Source organism: Manacus candei, unplaced genomic scaffold, assembly GCF_025592945.1.
Source record: "Manacus candei isolate 608988 ecotype Guabito, Panama unplaced genomic scaffold, ASM2559294v1 h1tg000071l, whole genome shotgun sequence".
In the NCBI taxonomy this organism is placed as follows: Eukaryota; Metazoa; Chordata; class Aves; order Passeriformes; family Pipridae; genus Manacus; species Manacus candei.
Window position 1 is genome coordinate 3,994,773 of NW_026138119.1, and position 19,028 is coordinate 4,013,800.

Here is a 19,028-nt window from a genome sequence, read left to right on the forward strand (position 1 = left end):
CGCCCCCGGAACCCAAGCGCGGGGCGGCGTTCCCCGCCGGGGCGGTGCGGCGCTGTGCCGGTCCCCCTGCGGGAGGCGCGGCCCGGTTGGGACCCGCTGCCCCACGATCCCGATCCCGGTCCCGGTCCTGATCCCGCCCCTCTGCCCCCCGCATGGCGAAGCAGAGCCCCGCGGAGCCCCAGGCGCCGGGGCCGAGCGCCGCGGCCCGCGGGAAGGGCAAGAAGAGGAGGAGGAAGAGGAAGGGCCGCGGGGAAGGCGCCCCGAAAGGCCCGGGGCTGGCGGTGGCGCGTCCCCCACGCGACCCCCAGGAGTTCTCGTCCAACTGGAAGGCGCTGCAGGAGGTGAGGGGAGCGGGGAAGGCGGCGGGGGAGAGCCGGAGTCGTCCCCGGGGGCTGGGAGGGGCCATGCGGGGTCATGCGGGCAGCCCCCAAGTGCAGCTCCGCGCTGTAATTAACAATAATCATCACCTTTGTGTCAGTAAATAAAGGGGTGTGTGCCGATATTTGGGACGCCCCGTTGTAGGTAATTCCCCTAAAGCCATCTGGAAAGTCCAGGAGTCCTCTGGAGAGGGAGATAATCACAGAATCATGGAATGGTTTGCATTGGAAGGGACATTAAAGCCCATCTCAACCCACCCCCTGCCATGGGCAGGGACACCTTCCACTAGACCAGGCTGTTCCAAGCCCCGTCCAATCTGGCCTTGGACACTTCCAGGGATGGGGCAGCCACAGCTTCTCTGGGCAACCTGTGCCAGGGCCTCACCACCCTCACAGGGAAGAATTTCTTCCCATTATCCCATCCAACCCTGCCAGTTTGAAGCCATTTACCCTTTTCCTGTCACTCCAGGCCCTTGTAAATAGTCTCTCGCCATCTTCCTTGAAAGCTCTTTTCAGATACTGGAATTAGATCACCCCAAAGCTTCTGTTTTCCAGGTTCTTTCCCTTTATCCTTTTTTCCTTTTTATCATTTTAGCTACTGAAACAAAAGGCAAATGGCTCCAACAAGTCCCTCTCTACATGTCAAACTGACACCAAAAAGAAGCAGCCAGTCCAAGCAGCCAAAAGCCCAGAAGTCCCAGCTCTCAATGGGAATGTGGGAAAGGCCAAACCCACAAAGAAGATGGACAGTGGTTCTGCTAAAGAGAGTCCTCCCTTGTCTAAGCCAAAATCCAAGGGGGTTGAAGTGAACAAGAATTTAAATGGCACCAAAAGCAACGGAAAAGGCTGCAAAGAGAAAAGGAAAAATGGCAATGTCATGAAGGAGAAGGATGATTTAAAACATAAGAGGAGGAAAGCTGAGGAACACATGGAGCAGCAGCCCAAGGAGTGAGTACTTCAGGCATCACACCTGGATGGGAATATTCATTTTGGGATGCTTAAGTAAGGAGCACAGAAAGGTACATTCAAAACAGCTGCACTCTTCCACAACACATTTTGGAAGAAATAAGGCCCATGTTGCCCCTACTCCTCAGATATAGCAAAAAACCTGCAGAAGTGACAGCACTAGACCTTAATTTTCAGGGTTTATTTCTCAATTTAAGAAATAAACTGGCTTATTGTACACCAAACAGACACCAGACTGCTTTAAGGCCATAAATGTAATTAAATCTGTTCTTACCAGGGCTGACATCTGGTTTGATGACGTTGACCCCAAAGATATCGAGGCAGCAATAGGACCTGAAGCAGCAGAAATTGCCAGAAGAAACATGGGACTTGAAACAGGCCCATCCAAAGAGTCTGTGGAGCAGGTGCTGGTCAAGGAAAACGCTTCTGATGGGTGAGTGACAGTCCAGGGGGAAGGATGGCAGCAGAGGCATCGAGAGGAGCTGCTAAAAACTGATCTTCAAGTGGACAGTGTGGGCTGACATCTCCCTGCCTCTGCTGACTGACTTTTTCCCTGTTGGAAGCAACCTGTAAACCTTGTGAGCTGCACACAGAGGTGTCACCAAGCTGTCCTTTGTCTTTCAGGCTGACAAGAGCTGTAGCCATGGACTGTGAGATGGTGGGGGTGGGCCCCAAGGGGGAGGACAGCATTGTGGCTCGGGTGTCCATCGTGAACCAGTTTGGGAAGTGCATTTATGACAAGTATGTCAAGCCCACAGAAAAGGTGACTGACTACAGGACAGCTGTCAGTGGCATACGCCCTCAGAATATCAATGCAGGTAGGAGGGGTGTTCCCCCAGCATGTTCTTTTAGAGGGAAAATTAACAGGCTGTCACTGAAGCCTGACTGGCTGAGCTTGGAACAGTTTTAGACCTATTTGGGAAAACAAAATGCTAAGATTTATGTTAATGCTAAGAAAAATGGTGGGGAGAAGTACTTCTTACAGAGTTATCACTATTGCCCTTGAATAAATTAACTGGTGGATTATGGTATGGGAATAATAGAAAAATTATCTCCTTTTCATGGTCTCTTTATGGAATTGTCTAATGAGCAGAGGATTTAGTGTACTGTACAATTTGCATAACTACAGCCCCAGGGACACAACTGCTTTCACAGAAAAGATGCAGTGTTTTAATTGTAGTTTGCTCATGGAAAGCGTTTCCTGGTGTGGCATTTTTAGGTGAAGACTTTAAAACTGTTCAGAAGGAGGTTGCTGACATCCTGAAGGGGAGGATTTTGGTTGGACATGCTTTAAAGAATGATCTGAAGGTACGTGGCTGCACATTTGAGATTGATTAAATTTCTGACACATCATCCTGGGTCAGGTGAACACACCTGAACTCCTGCAAACTCCTGCTCTATCACTGTTCTCTCAGTGATAAAGCACCAATTACAGCTCTAATCACTTGCCCACTAAAGTTCTTCAGCTTCCAAACTCTGTTGCTGCTAAAGAGCCAGGAATGAAACAGAATGAGGGAAAAGCCCTGGGCATGCTTTGCTTAGTCCCCAAAGCCCAGCAGTCTGGTCCTAGTTACCTGAGACAGGTACCTGATGTCATGCTGTGCCAGCACTGCAGGTGGTCTCTGCAGGCACCTCCAGCTTCATCTCTGTTTCTCACACCAAGTAGAACTGTGAATCCTGAATCCAGCCAGTTACTGCACGATCTTGGTCTTGTCCTTTCGTGGTTTTGAAGTATCTCTTAGATGGGAACAGCAGGCAGCTGTACATTCAGCTGTAGGAGTTTCACGCCACAGCACATTTTGGACTGGAAATGTAATTTCTTGTAGGTCCTGTTTCTTGATCACCCTCAGAAGAAGATAAGGGACACACAGAGATATAAACCTTTCAAACAGAGAGTCAAGGTAAGAGACTGATGGCAAAGTGCACCTCAGTTAACTGACTCTGGAGCTGCTGGCTCACTCCTGTGCATCCACCTGACCCTGTTCCTTCTTTCCTACCTGGAACAGGGATGCCTCATTTTTGGCACTCGAAAATACCAGTCTAGTCCAACGCTTACTGAGTGTCTGAAATACCTCCATAACTTACTTAGTTCAGTGCTCACGTTATCAGTAACACCTGTGCACAAAATTCCATGGCTTTCCCATTTTTAGCACTTTCATGGGCTTTATAACACTTTTCTGGACAGCAAAATAAGATGGTAGAGTTCTACTTAGAGCAAAGCTTATGCAATCTTCTTAATGGTATCATTTCCATAGGGATATAAAAATATAGATGGCTTCAAGTTTCTGCTTAGAATGCAGGAGTAGAGGTTCAGATTATTGGGAGGTATTTTAAGTTCTGTAACTAGATATTCAGGGGGTTTTTTTCCACAGCTAAGCACCCCAAACATAAATCTTAGGATTACGGTAGTACAAAAAGAATCCTCTCAGCAGTGCATGTATAAATCTCATGTTTCATTAATTATTCTTGGTATTTCAGCAGTAAGCTAAGATGTGCTATTCTTTAAGGAATACACTTGAATTAGTATTTATATATATATATATATTTATACATATATTTATATTTATATATTTACACATCTCTGTATATTTCAAGAGGCAGCATGACTATGATCTTTTCTGTTTCTAGAGTTCAAGGCCATCCCTGAAGCTGCTCTGTGAGACCCTGCTCAATGTTAAGGTGCAGACATCAGAGCACAGCTCGGTAGGTATCTCATCAGAACATACATTTTTGGGTAGATCAACACATTAGCTCTGGGATCTGGGTTCAATCCAGAATGCTGTGCCATCATTCCAGCCAAAAGTCAGCAAGCTCTGCTTGAACACCAGCAGCAGTGAGATTGTCATCTAAGCTTGCTTACTGTTACGTTTCCTTATTTTCATAAACAGCTTTTGCACAAATCATCTGTATTTTGATTAAAAATATTAATCCTTGTCATTTTAAAATCTCCAGAGAAAAGAAGTAATGATCAAGTATCAACAGCTTACCTTAAAAGCAGCATTCTGCACCCTTGTACTGTGAGGGGATGGATAGATAGTGTGAGAGGCTCCACCTGACCCTCAGCAGTTAGTTCCTTTCTTTCACTGGACAGGAGGATATAAGAGAGGAATGAATTGGGAAAGCAGGGCAGATTGGGAGCCTATTTGTAAGATAATGTATCAAGAGAATTTTCTCATTATGACTTTCCAAGTGACAGTCAGAAAGAAGCACAGAGCCTTGTGGTGGCCCACACATTCTGAGTAGTCACAGAGCCTAAATCTAAAACCAGATAAATATCAATTAAAATTATATATTAAAATGATGGAAGATTTAGCTGCTTATTACCACACATCCCTGGAAGTGTTCAAGGCTAGGCTGGACAAGGCTTGGAGCAACCTGGAATAGTAAAAAGTGTCCCTGCCCATGGCAGAGGGTGGAACAAGAGGAGCTTTAAGGTCCCTTCCAACCCAAAGCACTGTGTGATTCCATGATTATTAACAATAATGTTCTTAAAGCAACTGTGTTTCATTAGGCTCCTGTTTGTTCTGTTCTCTTTCAGATCCAGGATGCACAAGCAGCTATGAGACTGTACACCTTGGAGAAAAAGAAATGGGAAGCTGCTGTTAAGAACAAAACCAACAACAAAAATTGTAAAACTTGAAGAGTTCTACCCTGTGCTTTTACCTGCAGCATTTGCTGGTTTCCTGTCACATTCCAGGACAAATTTAGAGATAAGTCAGAACTGTCAGCAGCTACTTCCTAAAAATCAATGCAAAGACAACACTTCCTACCCTAGTGTGGGAATGCTGCCATCCAAGAATCCTGCTGGTATCCCTTCTGGGTGGTTTCTATGCCTACTACAAATCCTTGTGTTCAAACAACATTTGTAACAAATGCCTGCATTTGTGAAGAACTTCATCAGTTAAACTTCTGTATAGGAAATGCACACTGAATAAGTTTAAAAAAAAATAAATTATGGTAGGTGAAGGAAGAAACTGTCATTGCTTTGCCAGAACTTCTAAGACTAAAATCTTTATTTCAGATATGTTAAGATGAATTCTAAATTATTGCTGTTAGTCACACAGTTGTGGTACCTGAACCAACAATATATACCTGTTTTTATATTATATAATATATGTAATAGGCCAATATTCATCTTCTGGTGAGGAAAAATCCTTTAAAATATTTCTGGAGGATCCAAGCTTTTATATCCAAGTGTGTACAAGTCTTGTTTTTAGACAAAAAGTTTTCCTTTTACTTCTGCAGTTTCAAAAGTGTGGCATCCACGAGGGTCATTATCTCCTGGAGAGAAATGTGAGAACTGTCAAATACAATGTTGCTTCACTTATTTTTGTATTCATTTATTAATAAAAACACTGTGTCTAACATAGGTCTTTAAAGTGGCTGCTGTTATAACAATGAGGGAGGCTGACAACAGGACAGGGAGCTTTCTGCCCTTCTGTGATTACTTTTTCCTGCAGTGCCTGCAGGAGACGCTGGAGAACAGTTTGTAACTGTCTTGGAAGCAAATTATGTAAATGCAGAACTAAACCCACCAAAGTTAGGACTAACCAGTTTTACTGGCCTGATGAACAAACTTCTCATTGGTTTATTGACAGCAAGCCATTGCAAAGGAAATATTAGTGTAACACATTAAGCAGCTCAGATAACTTTGCATGTTTTTCCTTCTTTCAGTGTTGAAATTTAATGTAAGTTAAATCTTCATACAAAATACTAGAAAGCTTTTGTCGGTTTGTTTGGTTTTTTTAAGAATGCCACTTCCAAACCAAAAATAAATTGGATGTAATGTACTTAAGCTTTTTTTCCTGTAAACTTTAGCCTGGTTTAGTATGAAGAATACAGTAAATTAATGTGATGTTGCAAGAGACCAGAACATAGTTTTTAAAAAGTTACAGCCTAAAGAAAAAACCCCTTTCAACAACTTTTTTTCAGCAGTTAAACTATTCTTACAAACTCACTCTTCTCCCCACAGCTAATTCTCTAAATTTATGCACTATGTAATTCCAACTATTTGAAAATTATCAAATCCACCCCCAGAAATAATATACTAAGCATCTACTCATTATTATCAGAGACTTTTTCCATACCGTGCTAAATGGAAACTGGATTTTTATCTCAGACAGCAGTTTGTCCATTTTCTGGGACAGCATATCCAGCACAACCTCATCTGCAGTGTCAATGAACAGGATAATTTATGGTTATAGCACAACTGCCAACAGGGCAGGAGCTAAAGGAACACAGGGAGAGGATGGATCTACACAAGGAAAAGGCAGGATGAGATGAAATTACAACATTTTAACATCAGAGTAAGAGGGTTGAATTTTCAGTTCCAATTCATCCTCCTTTCTCAGACATAAACCTGAGAGCAACTAACATGTCCCTGAGCAGCTGCTTTTATGGTTTTACTGGTTTTGGGGGTGAAGGAAACTCAACGAATAACAGCACCAGCCATCTCACCATACTGAGCCATCTCCTTCATCAGCAGACAGAGAGCTCCCACCACTCCTGAATTGTCAAAGTGAAGGTGATAAACATCTTTGATCAGTTCTATTCCACTGCCTTTCGAGTCCGTTATAAATGTCAAAGCTGCTATTTCTGGAAGGAAGACAAACACTGCTGGGCTCATTGGTAGCTGCAGACTGCATGATCTGCTTCCCAAACCCCTCACCAGCTAGCACACGTGTCATATGTTCAGAAAGTCATGCCCATTATTCTCAGTCTCCCTAAAAACTATTCTGAAGCATATTTGGGCAACAAGTAGACCATGTTTGCAGCTGATGCTGTCGTGCATGGCAGAAGTGATTTTGATGTTTCTTGTTTTCACATTGATTGATATCTACCCTTTTACACAGTTGAAACACCATCATAAAATAACTACCAAAGCACTCTCAAGTTACTAATAGATCAGACTGTGCTGATCTAATACTGGGTTCATGGAATCACAGAATGGTTTGGGTTGGAAGGGACCTTAAAGATCCTCTCGTTCCAATGCCCTGCCATGGGCAGGGACACCTTCCACTATTCCAGGTTGCTCCAAGCCCCATCCAGCCTGGCCTGGAACACCTCCAGGCACAAGGAATCCACAAACTCTGTGGTCCATGGGAAAAGTAAAGTCCCAACCCCACTTTCACAATTTCCTCTTCCAGTCCAGCAAGAAAAGATTCAGAGAGCAGAAGTCAATCCCAATCCCACTATGAGTCTTGATCCATGCAGAAAAATCCACTTCTGAGCTGATTTGCAAGTAATAAAATCAGAATTGCTGAATGTTACCAGACACCCTTAGGAAGCTGGCTAGTGCCAGGCAGCCATTCTTCATGAGCATTGCTCTTTCTGGGTTCATCCTCAGTGCCTCCAGCAAAAGTGCTGTTGTGGGTTCATAGTCACTGTCAGTTAAACAGCCTTTAAAAAAACCAAACAAAACACACAGAAAAGACCAAAACTTCAATATTCTCCAAGCCAAAAAGAATGGAGAGTCCTGAGTGCTCAACCTATTCTGCTGGTGGGGACTAGAAATGAGATTGCTAAGGTATTTTGCCCAGCTTTTCCCAGTGGAACACTGGCACAAGGGCAGGCAGTAGGTAAACTGTGGCAACATTCTTTCATGAGCAAGAAATAAGACAAAACAGTACTGCAAGGATGGGTTCCTTAGTGCACATGACAATCAAAGAGATGTGTTTTCCTCTTTAATCTGAAATATTGTTCCTGATTAACAGAGCAAATGGCATAAAAACAAACCTCCCAGCTCATGCTGCACAACACCAATGCTGTGGTCAAAGAAATAACACAGCTGGGATTCTTGGTGTTAAGGGAGAAGCCAGAGTGCTCTGCACACTCTGCACAGCACAAGGTTGGTGTGGCTGCCCCACAGGGCAGTCACCATTAGCACTATCTGGTGATTTAATTGCTACAGTTCATCAAAAATCTCTTCATTAGACAGTTAGGGAGCAAACAGGGGAGAGTGACTAAGAGAGGATGCAAGTCCCTAACTCTGCTGCCATCTGCAGAGCCTGCTCCAGCCAAGCAGCCTGGATGTCAGGCATCACCACAGCCTGGATTTCAGGGATCACCACTGACATAAAAGCCTTTTCCATGCCCAAGGAACAAGGAGACTGGGAAAACACACCTTGGAGTGACAGTGCCCACAAAGCCGAGCAAGCGGACTCTGCAATGGCTCCGTCCTGGAGGTGTTTCTGAAGGACTGCAGAGGTGACAGGGACAGCACTTTCCAGCACTGCTTGGTCTTCATTATCCTCTGAGTTACCTTAACAAAAAGGAAATGCATCAGACAGAGTTATTTAATCAAGTAATAATATCATTGTATGTACAAAGGGGGTTGGCATTGGAGTAATGCAACATTTAGTCTGGACAGTAGCAGAAGGAAGGATCTAAAAAACCAAACCAAATGTTACAGGACTAATAAATACTCATGTTTATAGGAGAAAGCTGAACTTCTTCAGGAACTGGGTTTAATTTAAATTATGCATGGGGATCACAGCAAGAAACCTCCCAAAATAACCCCTGTTTTGACAGAATACGGTCTGCAGGGTGGATTTTCAGCTGGTCACATAAATCAGATGGGTGACTTGTTGCACAGAGGGAATAAAACACACCAAGTGCTGCAATTGTGCACAGTCTGTGGTTTCAGTCTTCCTTGATGATCAGAACACCACACAAATATATGTCACAGGAACAAATCAGGCCATATCTTGGCCTGAACAGTAAATATTTGACTTTGACACCCTATCATATAAAGGGTTGCTAAAAGAAATCTGCATTCTTTTTTATTTTTCTCTAATTTAACTCTGGATCACGAAGTTATTCTAGTACTGCTGTGGAAACAACTCTCCAGAATCACAGACTGGTTTGGTTGGAAGAGACCTTAGAGATCCTCTCATTCCAACCCCCTGCCATTGGCAGGGAAAAAGAATGGAAGAAAGAATTCAAATCCAGTCCCAGCAACAGGAATGCCTGAACTCAATTAGGCACAATACCTGCTGCCTTTCAGTCACATGAGTGCAAGAACAATACTTGCTGTGTTCTACTTACCACTCACAGCCAAGCTCCAGAGAACCCCACAACAAGAGAAGCAGATCTCCTCATTATGAAGAAAACGCCTTAAAATTGACAGAAGGTCTGGAATTATCCCAACTTTCCTCAGATTCTCTGCAGTCACTTCTGAAAAAAAACACAGAAAAAGAAATTCTATACAATCTGGTAGTTCTGTCCCACTCACTGACCTCGAAACAGGCAGCACTACCCGTATTTAAACAGTGATAACAAATCGGTAACATGAGACCATCAATCAGCTGGACGAAAGAAAGCAACAGAAGAGACCGAATTCTTTAACAAGATTCACTTAAGCACAACTGATCCTTTCAAATGGATGTTTGGCCATCCTTTTTCCTCACAGACTTGAAATTCACAGAGCAGGAAAGGAACTGAGAGGGCATAAATTACAATTTTTTATATGTTTGCATTTTAATGATTCAAACTGACCCCGTTTCAGAATTGGGAAACACTGTATAAAAATAGTTTGGTCTTAGACATGACTCTGTGATTTTTTATTTTTTTAATATTATCCTCTTGCTGCTAAGAGCTTCTGTAACCATTTATAAAAACAGTCTTCTGATGACTGTTGAACTGACACTGGAACCAACTAAAAATACTATAAATATTTAGCAATTACAAATTCAGGACAAAGTAGAGGAATTAGGTAAAATGGTTTCAATACATCCTGGCACAGTCAAAAATAGAATCCAGGTTCTATGCTCTTGTTTTCTCAAGCACTACTATTTGCCCACTTTGTATTTGTTTCCAAAACAAGATGAAATAGAGAATTGTATCTGTTAGAGTGGTCCTGAAAGTCCCTGAAGCCTCAGCAGTGTGTCTTTGAGGAGTGTTATCTTACCAATATCTAGGCAATCTTACCAATATTATCACTATTGAACTAATACCCACAGACATCCACATCTCTCAGTGAACTCTCAGTTCTGCATTGCATCTTGGCTTCATTTAAAAAAGTAGGAACATACAGATATCCCCCAAAAAGGAACAAGGTGACCCACCACTGGCTGAAACCATCATTAAAAACGTGCAGAGCAACGAAAGTAACTCTTCATTTCCAGAGTGTTTTCTCACTGTGGCCAACAGGCAGCTGGCCACTCTCTCATCCAGGGCCATCACCATACCCTGTTCCAGAGCTGCCACCAGAAAAAAATGGAAGAGAACAAAGATTTGAATGAAGCCTGAACTCCCCACTGTGAGCATAGCAGAACATTCCATTAGCAGCATTTCTTCACACGACATAGGCAAAAATTACTTTAAGCTTTCATTTTCTGAAACACAATTCTTAGCATTTTCAAGCTTGTACCATTATCAGGTGTTCTTGGGGTAAATTGCCATGAAAGTGACAGCAGGACCACACAAGAGACCAAAAAAAGCCCTTTATGGTTTAAAATTCAAATACCAAAACACAGCCTTTTATTTATGCATTCTAGTAACACTCTACATAACATGAAAACAAACTTGGTTGCCCAAGATCTGAACCTATATTTAAAATTGACACAGAATTCCTGCATGCCAGCCCTGAAGGAAATTCATGAGAAACCAGAAAGCAGGTTACCTTACTTTAGTACTTTAAATTCATCCCCTAAAAGCACTACTGAACCCATTTCAAACCTTATCTGCTACATTAACCTTTACAACAGACAGGTTGTATGACCCAGCAGAAGGAGAAAGTCTTGTAACTGTACCTTGACTAAGAATTTCAAGCAATAATGTGCAGCCATCTAGTTGTAACTTGAGAGAAGTTACATGAGTCTTCATGGCAAAAGTGATCACTTCTGTGCATTTTAACAGCTGGGGGAAGGCTGTGGGGAAAAGAAATTGCCTGAGACAACATTCTTGAATCAAAGAAAACAAATCACTTGTATAGTGGAATAATACAGAGAGACTTTTTTAATCTCTGGAGGAAAGCAAAGTGTAACCAGCATATTCCTCCTCAAGTCACTCTAGAATTGTTCACTGGTCATGTAGTGAGTTCTGGGGTAGAAAGAACATTGTGCACGAGCCCCAAACCAGCTTTTCAGAATCTGCAGAGCAAAGTATTTCACCAGGACTCCTAGTGCTAGGAAGACTTGGAGCTTTGGGAATAGCCCATACAGCTGGTCAGTATATCCACAAGCAGGTAACAAAATTATGAGGAAAACTGGATGGATTTTAGGGATCCCTTTTGAGCACCTTCAAGGCTGAAAGCATCAGTCAGGGGGTGCAGAAGCGTCAAACAAGGTAGAGGTGGGCACAGCCCTGTACTGCTGAAAACAGGACTGAATGAGAATCCCAAAGGTCCATTCATTTTGTTTTTTACAGCCAAAGCCCACTGTATTACTCAGAAAAAGATTTCTTCAGTAACAGAGTGGAACATAGAGGTGACTCTAAGGAAAAAACCCCCAAATTATTCTTTTTCTTTATCAATTACAGCTAGGGTAAAACCCCTGTGTTTTACCATTAAAAGCCAATGCCAGCATTAGAATGCTGTCACTGTCAAATGTCAGTGCATTTTATAACTGAGTTAACACGGTGCTTTGAAACTATTAATCTTGATTTGAAAGTTTAATTTGAAAAATGTGCAGTTTATGGGAGAAAATGTAGAGCCTTCACTCTCACAGCTTTACTAGACACAAAGAAATGAGCCATGTGTAGCCTCCTTTTGCTCTGACAACCTTACAGCCCCAGAAATTACCTCCAAGTCATCCCAGGGCTTGTACAAATTACCTTCTTCAAATGTCAGTTTTTCAATTCACTTCAGTTGCCAATTAAAATATCATTGTTTTTTTCCAGTGTCCATTTTTCTTATCCAGTAAAACCCCTCTGCTGTTCAACGAAAGCATGTACAGAACAAGTACCAACACAATCCTATCAGCAAGTGGCCTGTTCCAGTTTGTTCCAAAAAATAAGAAACAGGAGAAGAGCAATTTCATTCTCATTTATTGCCATGAGAAATTTTTTTTCCTATTATCTCAAAATACAAGGAAGGAGCAGAGTAAATAAATTAATAAAATAGTGCCTTACCACTTTTATCCTTTACAAAACTGGCAAGCTGCTGAATGCCTTTAGCCTGGACTTCTTCAACATCCCAGGAAGCCTGCATGAATGCTAATAAACCAAGGAAATTCTAACAACCATTAGATACAAACACTTACAAAAATCACTCAAACTGCCTCTATTTTGTGCAAGATGTGAATTCATGTGGATGAAAATAATGTAGTTTGTGATTGTTGAAAAGAGAATAACTTTGCCCCTAACACAAACATTTCAATGTTACCAAGTGTTATGATTCACAATGTATTTGGAATTATGTATTTTGGGGACCTGTTGGAAAATTTAAATCAGAGCAGGGATAGGAGCTTTAAATGCATTATTCCAATATCTATTTCACATTAAAATAACATCTTCCTTATTTGGAAGGAAAATAATGGTGCAGATCCTCTGTTGCATAAATTTGTTACAGTGCAGACAAAATGAGTGATCCTTCCTCCAAACAGCATCCCATTTTATTTCAAGTAAAATGAATGTCCAATACCTCATTTCCAAGCAAAATACATCCTGATGAGAAAGCACATGGGTCTATTTTCCATGAAAATTACCATTACATTGATCTCCTCATTACCTAGAACACTTCCAATTCCTCCCTCAAGGAGCAGATCTGTTATTTTGGGAGGCAAAGACTTTTTCAGTACTACTGAAGTGTCACCAACAAAAGTCAGGCATTCCCTAACAAATGGAACATCAACCAGATCCCTGGAATTGAGAGACAAAAGCAGTACCAGAAAGTTAGAAATGGAAAGTTACAACAACAACAACAAAATCTACAAGCTTTGTTTCATTTTGATGTAAAAAAAAAAAAATCTAATACTAGTTTTGAGAAGACTGGATTATTTTTGACAGAATTTAAACAATTTATTTCAAAATGGAAGAGTTTACACTGTGCAAGCCATGCTTAGATGTCAAGTTAATGGCTTACAAAATTGTTTATAACATGAATTTATAATGTAACTCTTCAATAAGGGACACCTGTGCATAGCAGTGTCCACTTCTGAATGAACACCAGGTCTTTGACTCTTTTAATAACTCAATTTGTTGGAGCAATCTTGATTCAACCCCTTTCCAACAGGAGCTAACATTCCCAACTTGTGGAGGCAGGAGGGGTTTAGGACAAAAAAAAAAAATAAAGGGAAGGCAGCCAGAACTTACTTTGTTGAGGGTCTCATGCTGGGCTCAATCTGTAGCATCATACATACAACTGGAAATAAGGGCAAATAGCTGTTATCTGCATTTTGCACCAGTGTCAGGGCTCCCTCCAGACAGCTGCTATCCCCTCGGATATCCTGCAGTAAGGAAGTTATCTCTTCTGCCTGGAAAGAGCACAGGATCAGAGGAGCTCTCACACACATTTACAGACACCCTGGTGGGCCCCTGACCTTTCAAACCTCTAATGAAACATTATTACCTACATTCAGAACAAAGCAGGTCATCATATCGAGCAGAACACAGCCCAGAGACCAGATGTCAGATTTCTCAGTGAAAGAAAATCCAAATGTTTCTGGAGCCATCCAAGACTTGCTACCTGTTAAAATAAGAATTATATCTAAACATAATGTGGAGATACTCTGCAGATATTAGGCAATTTTTACTGGGGATATGCCACAAAAGACTACAAACCACTCTGTAACTAATGGACAATTTTCTAAGAGGTTACTGAGTATGTATAAAGCTAAAAGGGATTCCAACTGTACTGGTTGCAGAGCTCATATTCACAGACACATCTGCAGTTTTCACTTGTGAACACAATTAATGCTGCAGGCAACTGCCTGTGCATATCCTATTTAGAAGACAAATACCATAATGCAGAGAAGGGAAAGAGAAAATAACTTTTCCCCTTTCCTAATTTTTCTCTGAGGATCAAAAATATCCACCACAACTGAATCTTTTAAAAACATGGTAGGGAAAAAAAAGACAAAACAAATATGTACTTTCTTCCACTCTTATTTTCCATTTCATCTCATCTTTCATAAGTGTTTCTGCACTGAAGTCACTAAGCATGAAGGAGGTTTCAACAGTCACGAGTATGTTTGATGGCTTGATATTTCTGCAATGCAAATATTTTCTGTCAGCCTGTGAAATTAGAGTCTAATGGATATATAACTACAGATCCTCAGCATCTTTACACATCAGAAGGGCTAGTTTGAGGGGTTTTTTTGGTTGTTTTTGTTTTGGTTGGGGTTTTTCTGGGAGGTGGGGGGGAGGTAGAATTGGTTTGGACTTTTTTGTGTGTGTTGTTCTGGTTTTTTGGATTTTGCTGTTTTGTTGTTTTGGTTTTTTTTTAATCTACAAGTGATAATCAACCAAAAGACAATTATTTTCTTCTTTAAATGCTTTAAAATTTCTGATTGTGACACAAATTGATCTGAGTATGGAATGCAAGGGTTGTCTCTTACTTTAAGTACACAAAAGATATAGTTTGTCCATCACTGCCACCAAGAGATGGGCAATTTAGAGCCCATTCAAAAAACCAAGAGGTAATACCTCATTTAAGTGGCTAATTGCAGACAAAACTCAAGAAATAAATGACTTCAGAAGTCTCAGAAATCTAATCTGTATATAAAGTCTGGAATTTCAACCCCCTGCTTCTCCATTTGGAAGATTAAAATTCCCTGCCTCTGAGCACTGAGCTGAGCCAACAGTCACTGCAAAGAACAACGACCTGTCAGACAAAGAGAACAAGATTTCTGCTCACCTGTGCAAAATATTTTGTTGGTGTGTATAAAACAAAGCATCCACCATCTGTCCCAGGAACCTCTGAACCACCTGGTGAGGGCAACAGACATGAAAGTGCAACACAAACACAGTAACTTTCAAATATCTTTTGAAAAGAGCTTTCCAAAACCTGTGCTCTGAAGATTTTGGGGAGGACTTTTGAGAAAGAAGGAACACAGGGGGGGAAAACTGTTAAAAGCAGCAAGACTGTCAGTGCCTCTTCTGCACTTCTTACCACATCTCTTATCTTTTCTGACTTCTGCCTTTTTTCCTTGATTAGAGCTGAAAGATCTCCTTGACCTGAGTGCTGCATCACCAGGCAGAGGAACAGAGATGACACCTGTAATAAAACATTACACCAAAATTGCCTAATTGTTTGCAGTAAGAAAGACAAACCCAAGCACTTGGCAAAATGGTGGGTGTGATGTTCACCACCACCAAAGTGTTCTGGGATGAATAATCTCTCACAGAGGAGACAATATTTCGTTCCTTTCGTTAAAAAAAACCAGCATTTGTTGTTTTAAAACAAACCACCATTATGGAGCATCTTATCTGCAGCCATATGGGACAATTCAAATCATATATACAGCCAGAAAATCAACACAGATTTTGCCTAAGCACTGAAGAAAATCTGCAAATAAGTAAGTCAGGTTCTTATGGTCTCTTATAAAAGGGTTTTTGTACAGGCATAAAAATCAGAATTGCACACTGATTCACATCAGGATCTGTGAGTCAGCAGGCAATACTCCAATCCACAGATATTCACAGCTTTTCAGTGTGTTTGTTCAGGAGTTAAAAAACCAGGCTTGTTTCAAATCAAATAACCTTTTCTATTAGGTATCTCACACCAATTATCCCAAATTTAAATGTGTAAAAATGCTCACCTGCCCAGAACATACACCACGTGTTCCAGTTTAACCAATCCCATTCCATTCTCACCTCATTATTCCAAGTCAGAAACAATTCCTTGTAAATACAGATGTTTGAATGACGAAGTTTCAGCAAATCCTTTGCCTGCATAAAATAAAAAAAAAAAAAAAAATCGGGAGAGCTTTTTATGGGTCCACAGTCCTTCCCATCAACAGGACCTTAAATAACACCCAAACCAGTCCCTGTTCATGTCACATTTCTGATCAAACTGTTCCAAAGTGAAGAGTTTCTGTATATTTATTTATACATTTATTTGTGTGTATTTATTATGTTAAATATTTGCATTCACAAGTTGAGTTAAGGCAAATATTTCACTAAGACTCAATGCCCTGTGAGATGCAAGGATATAAACTGATCTGCAGGGAGATGATGTGTAAGCAACCCCCTTCTCCTGTTCCTGACATCCAAACCTGAAAACACATTTTAGAATATAAGTCAGGATGATTTTTCCGGCATAGCCTTTATTTCCTGTGACCCCCATGCAAGCTTGAACCTCAGAAAATATGACATGAGAGATGTTTATCTCCCTGAAGGTGGTTTCTGTGTAAGGCTCTAACAATTCCTAATTACTTCAGCAAATTTCCTGATTATGTGGAAGGTTAAAAGAATTCAAGTTCCTCTCCTATGTGTGGCTGTGCAGACAGAAGAGAAAAATTACAAAGAGCCACATTCCTAGCTGGCATTTATTCAATAGATATCAGCAGAGAAACTGAATCAAATTTTATTAGTAATGCCAGTTTTGGTGTGGTTTTGGTCACCTCTTTGAGCAGGATGAAGCATCTGAATTCTCCCCCCTTTCCAACTCCAGATGCCATGCATTCTGGACACTCTGAGACTAATCCATCATGTGCTATTTCACATATTTTCTTGAAACAATTTTTGGTATTTTAAGAGTATTTCTGGAGTTGCTTCTTATGTGAAGCACTGGAAAAAGTTTGCACAAAAAAGCAAAATCCAACAAAGAAAGAAAACCAATCAAACCATTCACATTAAAAAAAAAAGTCCAACTCTGAGAAATTAATATATAATGAAATACATTATCTAGAAGTTGCATTATTAATAATGAACTACAAACAGATCAAGATTCTCCTTCAGCTTAAAGGCCAAAAAAATGAGTTTTGCTCTTTGTCTTCAGCACAAAACAAATACAAACTCTGAGAAAGGACTATCCTCTGAGAAGAACTGTCCACTTGAATCTACATGTCCAAATATAACCACAATTAATACAAACTCCTGGCCTGAGCTCAAGCAGAGGGCAGAGAGAACACCCACAAATAGTCCTCTCTGATTTACTTATTATTTACTTAGCTAATCCTTGTAGATAAAAGACTTTGTTCTATTAAGACTTTGGTCTTTGTAAGTGAAGTAGTAAAGAAAGGCTGCACTGATACCTCCTTCAAGGCCTCACTTGCTTGGTATTGATCAATGCATTCAACCTGCACCAAACAAAAGACAAGGATGAGATTGCACCAAAGAGATAGGGGAACTTCAAGCCAGAACAGTTTTATTTTGTCAAGATGTCTGGACTGCAAATTCTGCATGAAGTGACATAAATTTTCAATGATAGCTCAAATCTCTAATGTTTGGAGCAGTCCTGGTGTTAGGACCTGGGTAAAACAGAGTTTTAAATGAGCGTGTGACAGCTAATGAGAGCTTCTGCACTGTCTGGGCAGCAGTGACTGAGCTGAGAACACACTGAATGGACCTAAATAAGCTGCTGCCCTTTCCCCACTTTGAGCCTCAACATTCAAGCAAAATAATCTGACTCTTCAATTTTCCAAAAAGCAGCAGAGTGAGGTGTAAGCCTATTCTCACCCAGTTGCTGAGCTGCCCTACAGGTGTCCCCTATCAGAAGTGCCCCAGGAGATGACAAACACGACTCTTTGTTTTCCTAACAACCACCTTCTCACCTGCTTTATCATATATTTCTTCTGGGCACCCTTTCCTGTTTTCCGTTCAGCTTCCAGCATAGTGCCCAGTGCCCCAGGCTGGAGCTGCTCCAGCACCTGCCGGGCACAGGAGAGACCCAGAGCACCTGCTCAGCTCCAGGTGGTGGAACAACCAGGGCAAAGAGCCCCTTCCAACCACTTTTCCCATAGACACCCCCCTAAACAGGGCCATGGACCCCACATACACCCCCTCCAGCACCATTTAACCCACCCAGAGCCTTTTACACCCCAGCTGTGTGCTGCCTCCAGGGGTACCTGTACCCACACCCCTCCCCAGGGCCATGTACCCCATATACACCCCCCAGCATCACCTACACTCCCCCCAGGGCCATTTACACCCATGGTTGTGTCCTGTATCCATGGATACCCACACCCCATCCCTGGGCCCCAAACCCCTCCCCAGGGCCATGGACCCCACATACAACCCCCCCAGCATCACCTACACCCCCAGCACCACTCACAGCCATGGTCATATACTGCTCACAGGGGTAACTGCATCCACAGCCCCTGCCCTGCCCACAGACCCCTTCCCAGCACCACGTACCCACCTACACCCCCCTGGGGCCATTTACACCCATGTTTGTGTACCAACCCCAGGGGTACTGACCCTCCTCAGGGCCATATGCCCCACATACACCCTACAGACACCCCTCAGCAACACTTACATAGCTCCCCAGCATTACTTACACTACTGGTCCTGTACTACCCCACAGGTTCTCCACACCCCGTCCCCAGGTCCACACATCCCCTATACCCCCCCTCCAGCAGAACCTACACCCCCACCACGCCGTTCATCGCCAGGTAGAGCCTGGACCCTTGCGGCAGCACCTCGTATTTCTCCATAGCCGAGAACACGCCACAACCTCCTCCCCCCTCAGGCGCCACCGCCCGTGTGGGGGCTCCGAACCCCCTCACCGGCCCCTTTAAGGGCGCGCGGCCGGGGGGCGTGTCCGGGGGCGTGTCCCCCCGCGGAGGCCCCGCCCCCCGCGCG

General features: G+C 42.3%; 3 protein-coding genes across 13 annotated transcripts in view; 1 reads left to right on the plus strand and 2 right to left on the minus strand.

Annotated features, from left to right (window-relative positions):
• Positions 1-19,028, minus strand: part of ADAMTS13 (ADAM metallopeptidase with thrombospondin type 1 motif 13) — a 66,393-nt gene that overhangs the window by 21,057 nt on the left and 26,308 nt on the right. For 2 of the 5 annotated variants that reach the window (XM_051807827.1, XM_051807826.1), the window contains exons 1-2: positions 828-965; positions 468-561 (exon numbers count right to left, since the gene is read on the minus strand). In XM_051807827.1, coding sequence (XP_051663787.1) covers positions 468-561; positions 828-871 — 138 coding nt within the window. In that variant the 5' untranslated portion in view covers positions 872-965. Of the gene's footprint in view, positions 1-467; positions 695-827; positions 966-2,917; positions 3,152-19,028 lie in introns of those variants that run through there. The other 3 variants (XM_051807830.1, XM_051807831.1, XM_051807832.1) reach the window with 3 other exon arrangements.
• On the plus strand, positions 8-6,133 carry REXO4 (REX4 homolog, 3'-5' exonuclease). Its single transcript, XM_051807841.1, has 8 exons — positions 8-341; positions 973-1,325; positions 1,621-1,776; positions 1,968-2,161; positions 2,563-2,651; positions 3,170-3,244; positions 3,972-4,046; positions 4,882-6,133. Exons 1-8 carry the CDS (start codon positions 153-155, stop codon positions 4,981-4,983), a joined length of 1,233 nt encoding a protein of 410 aa, XP_051663801.1. The 5' UTR covers positions 8-152; the 3' UTR covers positions 4,984-6,133.
• On the minus strand, positions 4,055-18,978 carry STKLD1 (serine/threonine kinase like domain containing 1). 7 transcript variants are annotated; one of them, XM_051807833.1, is made up of 19 exons: positions 18,866-18,978; positions 17,999-18,094; positions 17,480-17,524; positions 16,098-16,172; positions 15,394-15,498; positions 15,139-15,209; positions 14,375-14,490; positions 13,856-13,968; positions 13,596-13,756; positions 13,012-13,142; positions 12,414-12,497; positions 11,096-11,212; positions 10,409-10,543; positions 9,390-9,518; positions 8,467-8,604; positions 7,614-7,742; positions 6,801-6,938; positions 6,431-6,510; positions 5,339-5,624 (listed from the first exon to the last, which is right to left on the minus strand). In XM_051807833.1, the coding sequence occupies exons 1-19, from the start codon at positions 18,878-18,880 to the stop codon at positions 5,577-5,579; spliced, it is 1,926 nt and encodes a 641-aa protein (XP_051663793.1). In that variant the 5' UTR covers positions 18,881-18,978; the 3' UTR covers positions 5,339-5,576. The 7 variants fall into 7 exon arrangements, with proteins under 7 accessions (XP_051663798.1, XP_051663793.1, XP_051663795.1 ...); XM_051807835.1 differs by lacking the exon at positions 18,866-18,978 and adding an exon at positions 18,813-18,865; XM_051807836.1 differs by lacking the exon at positions 17,999-18,094.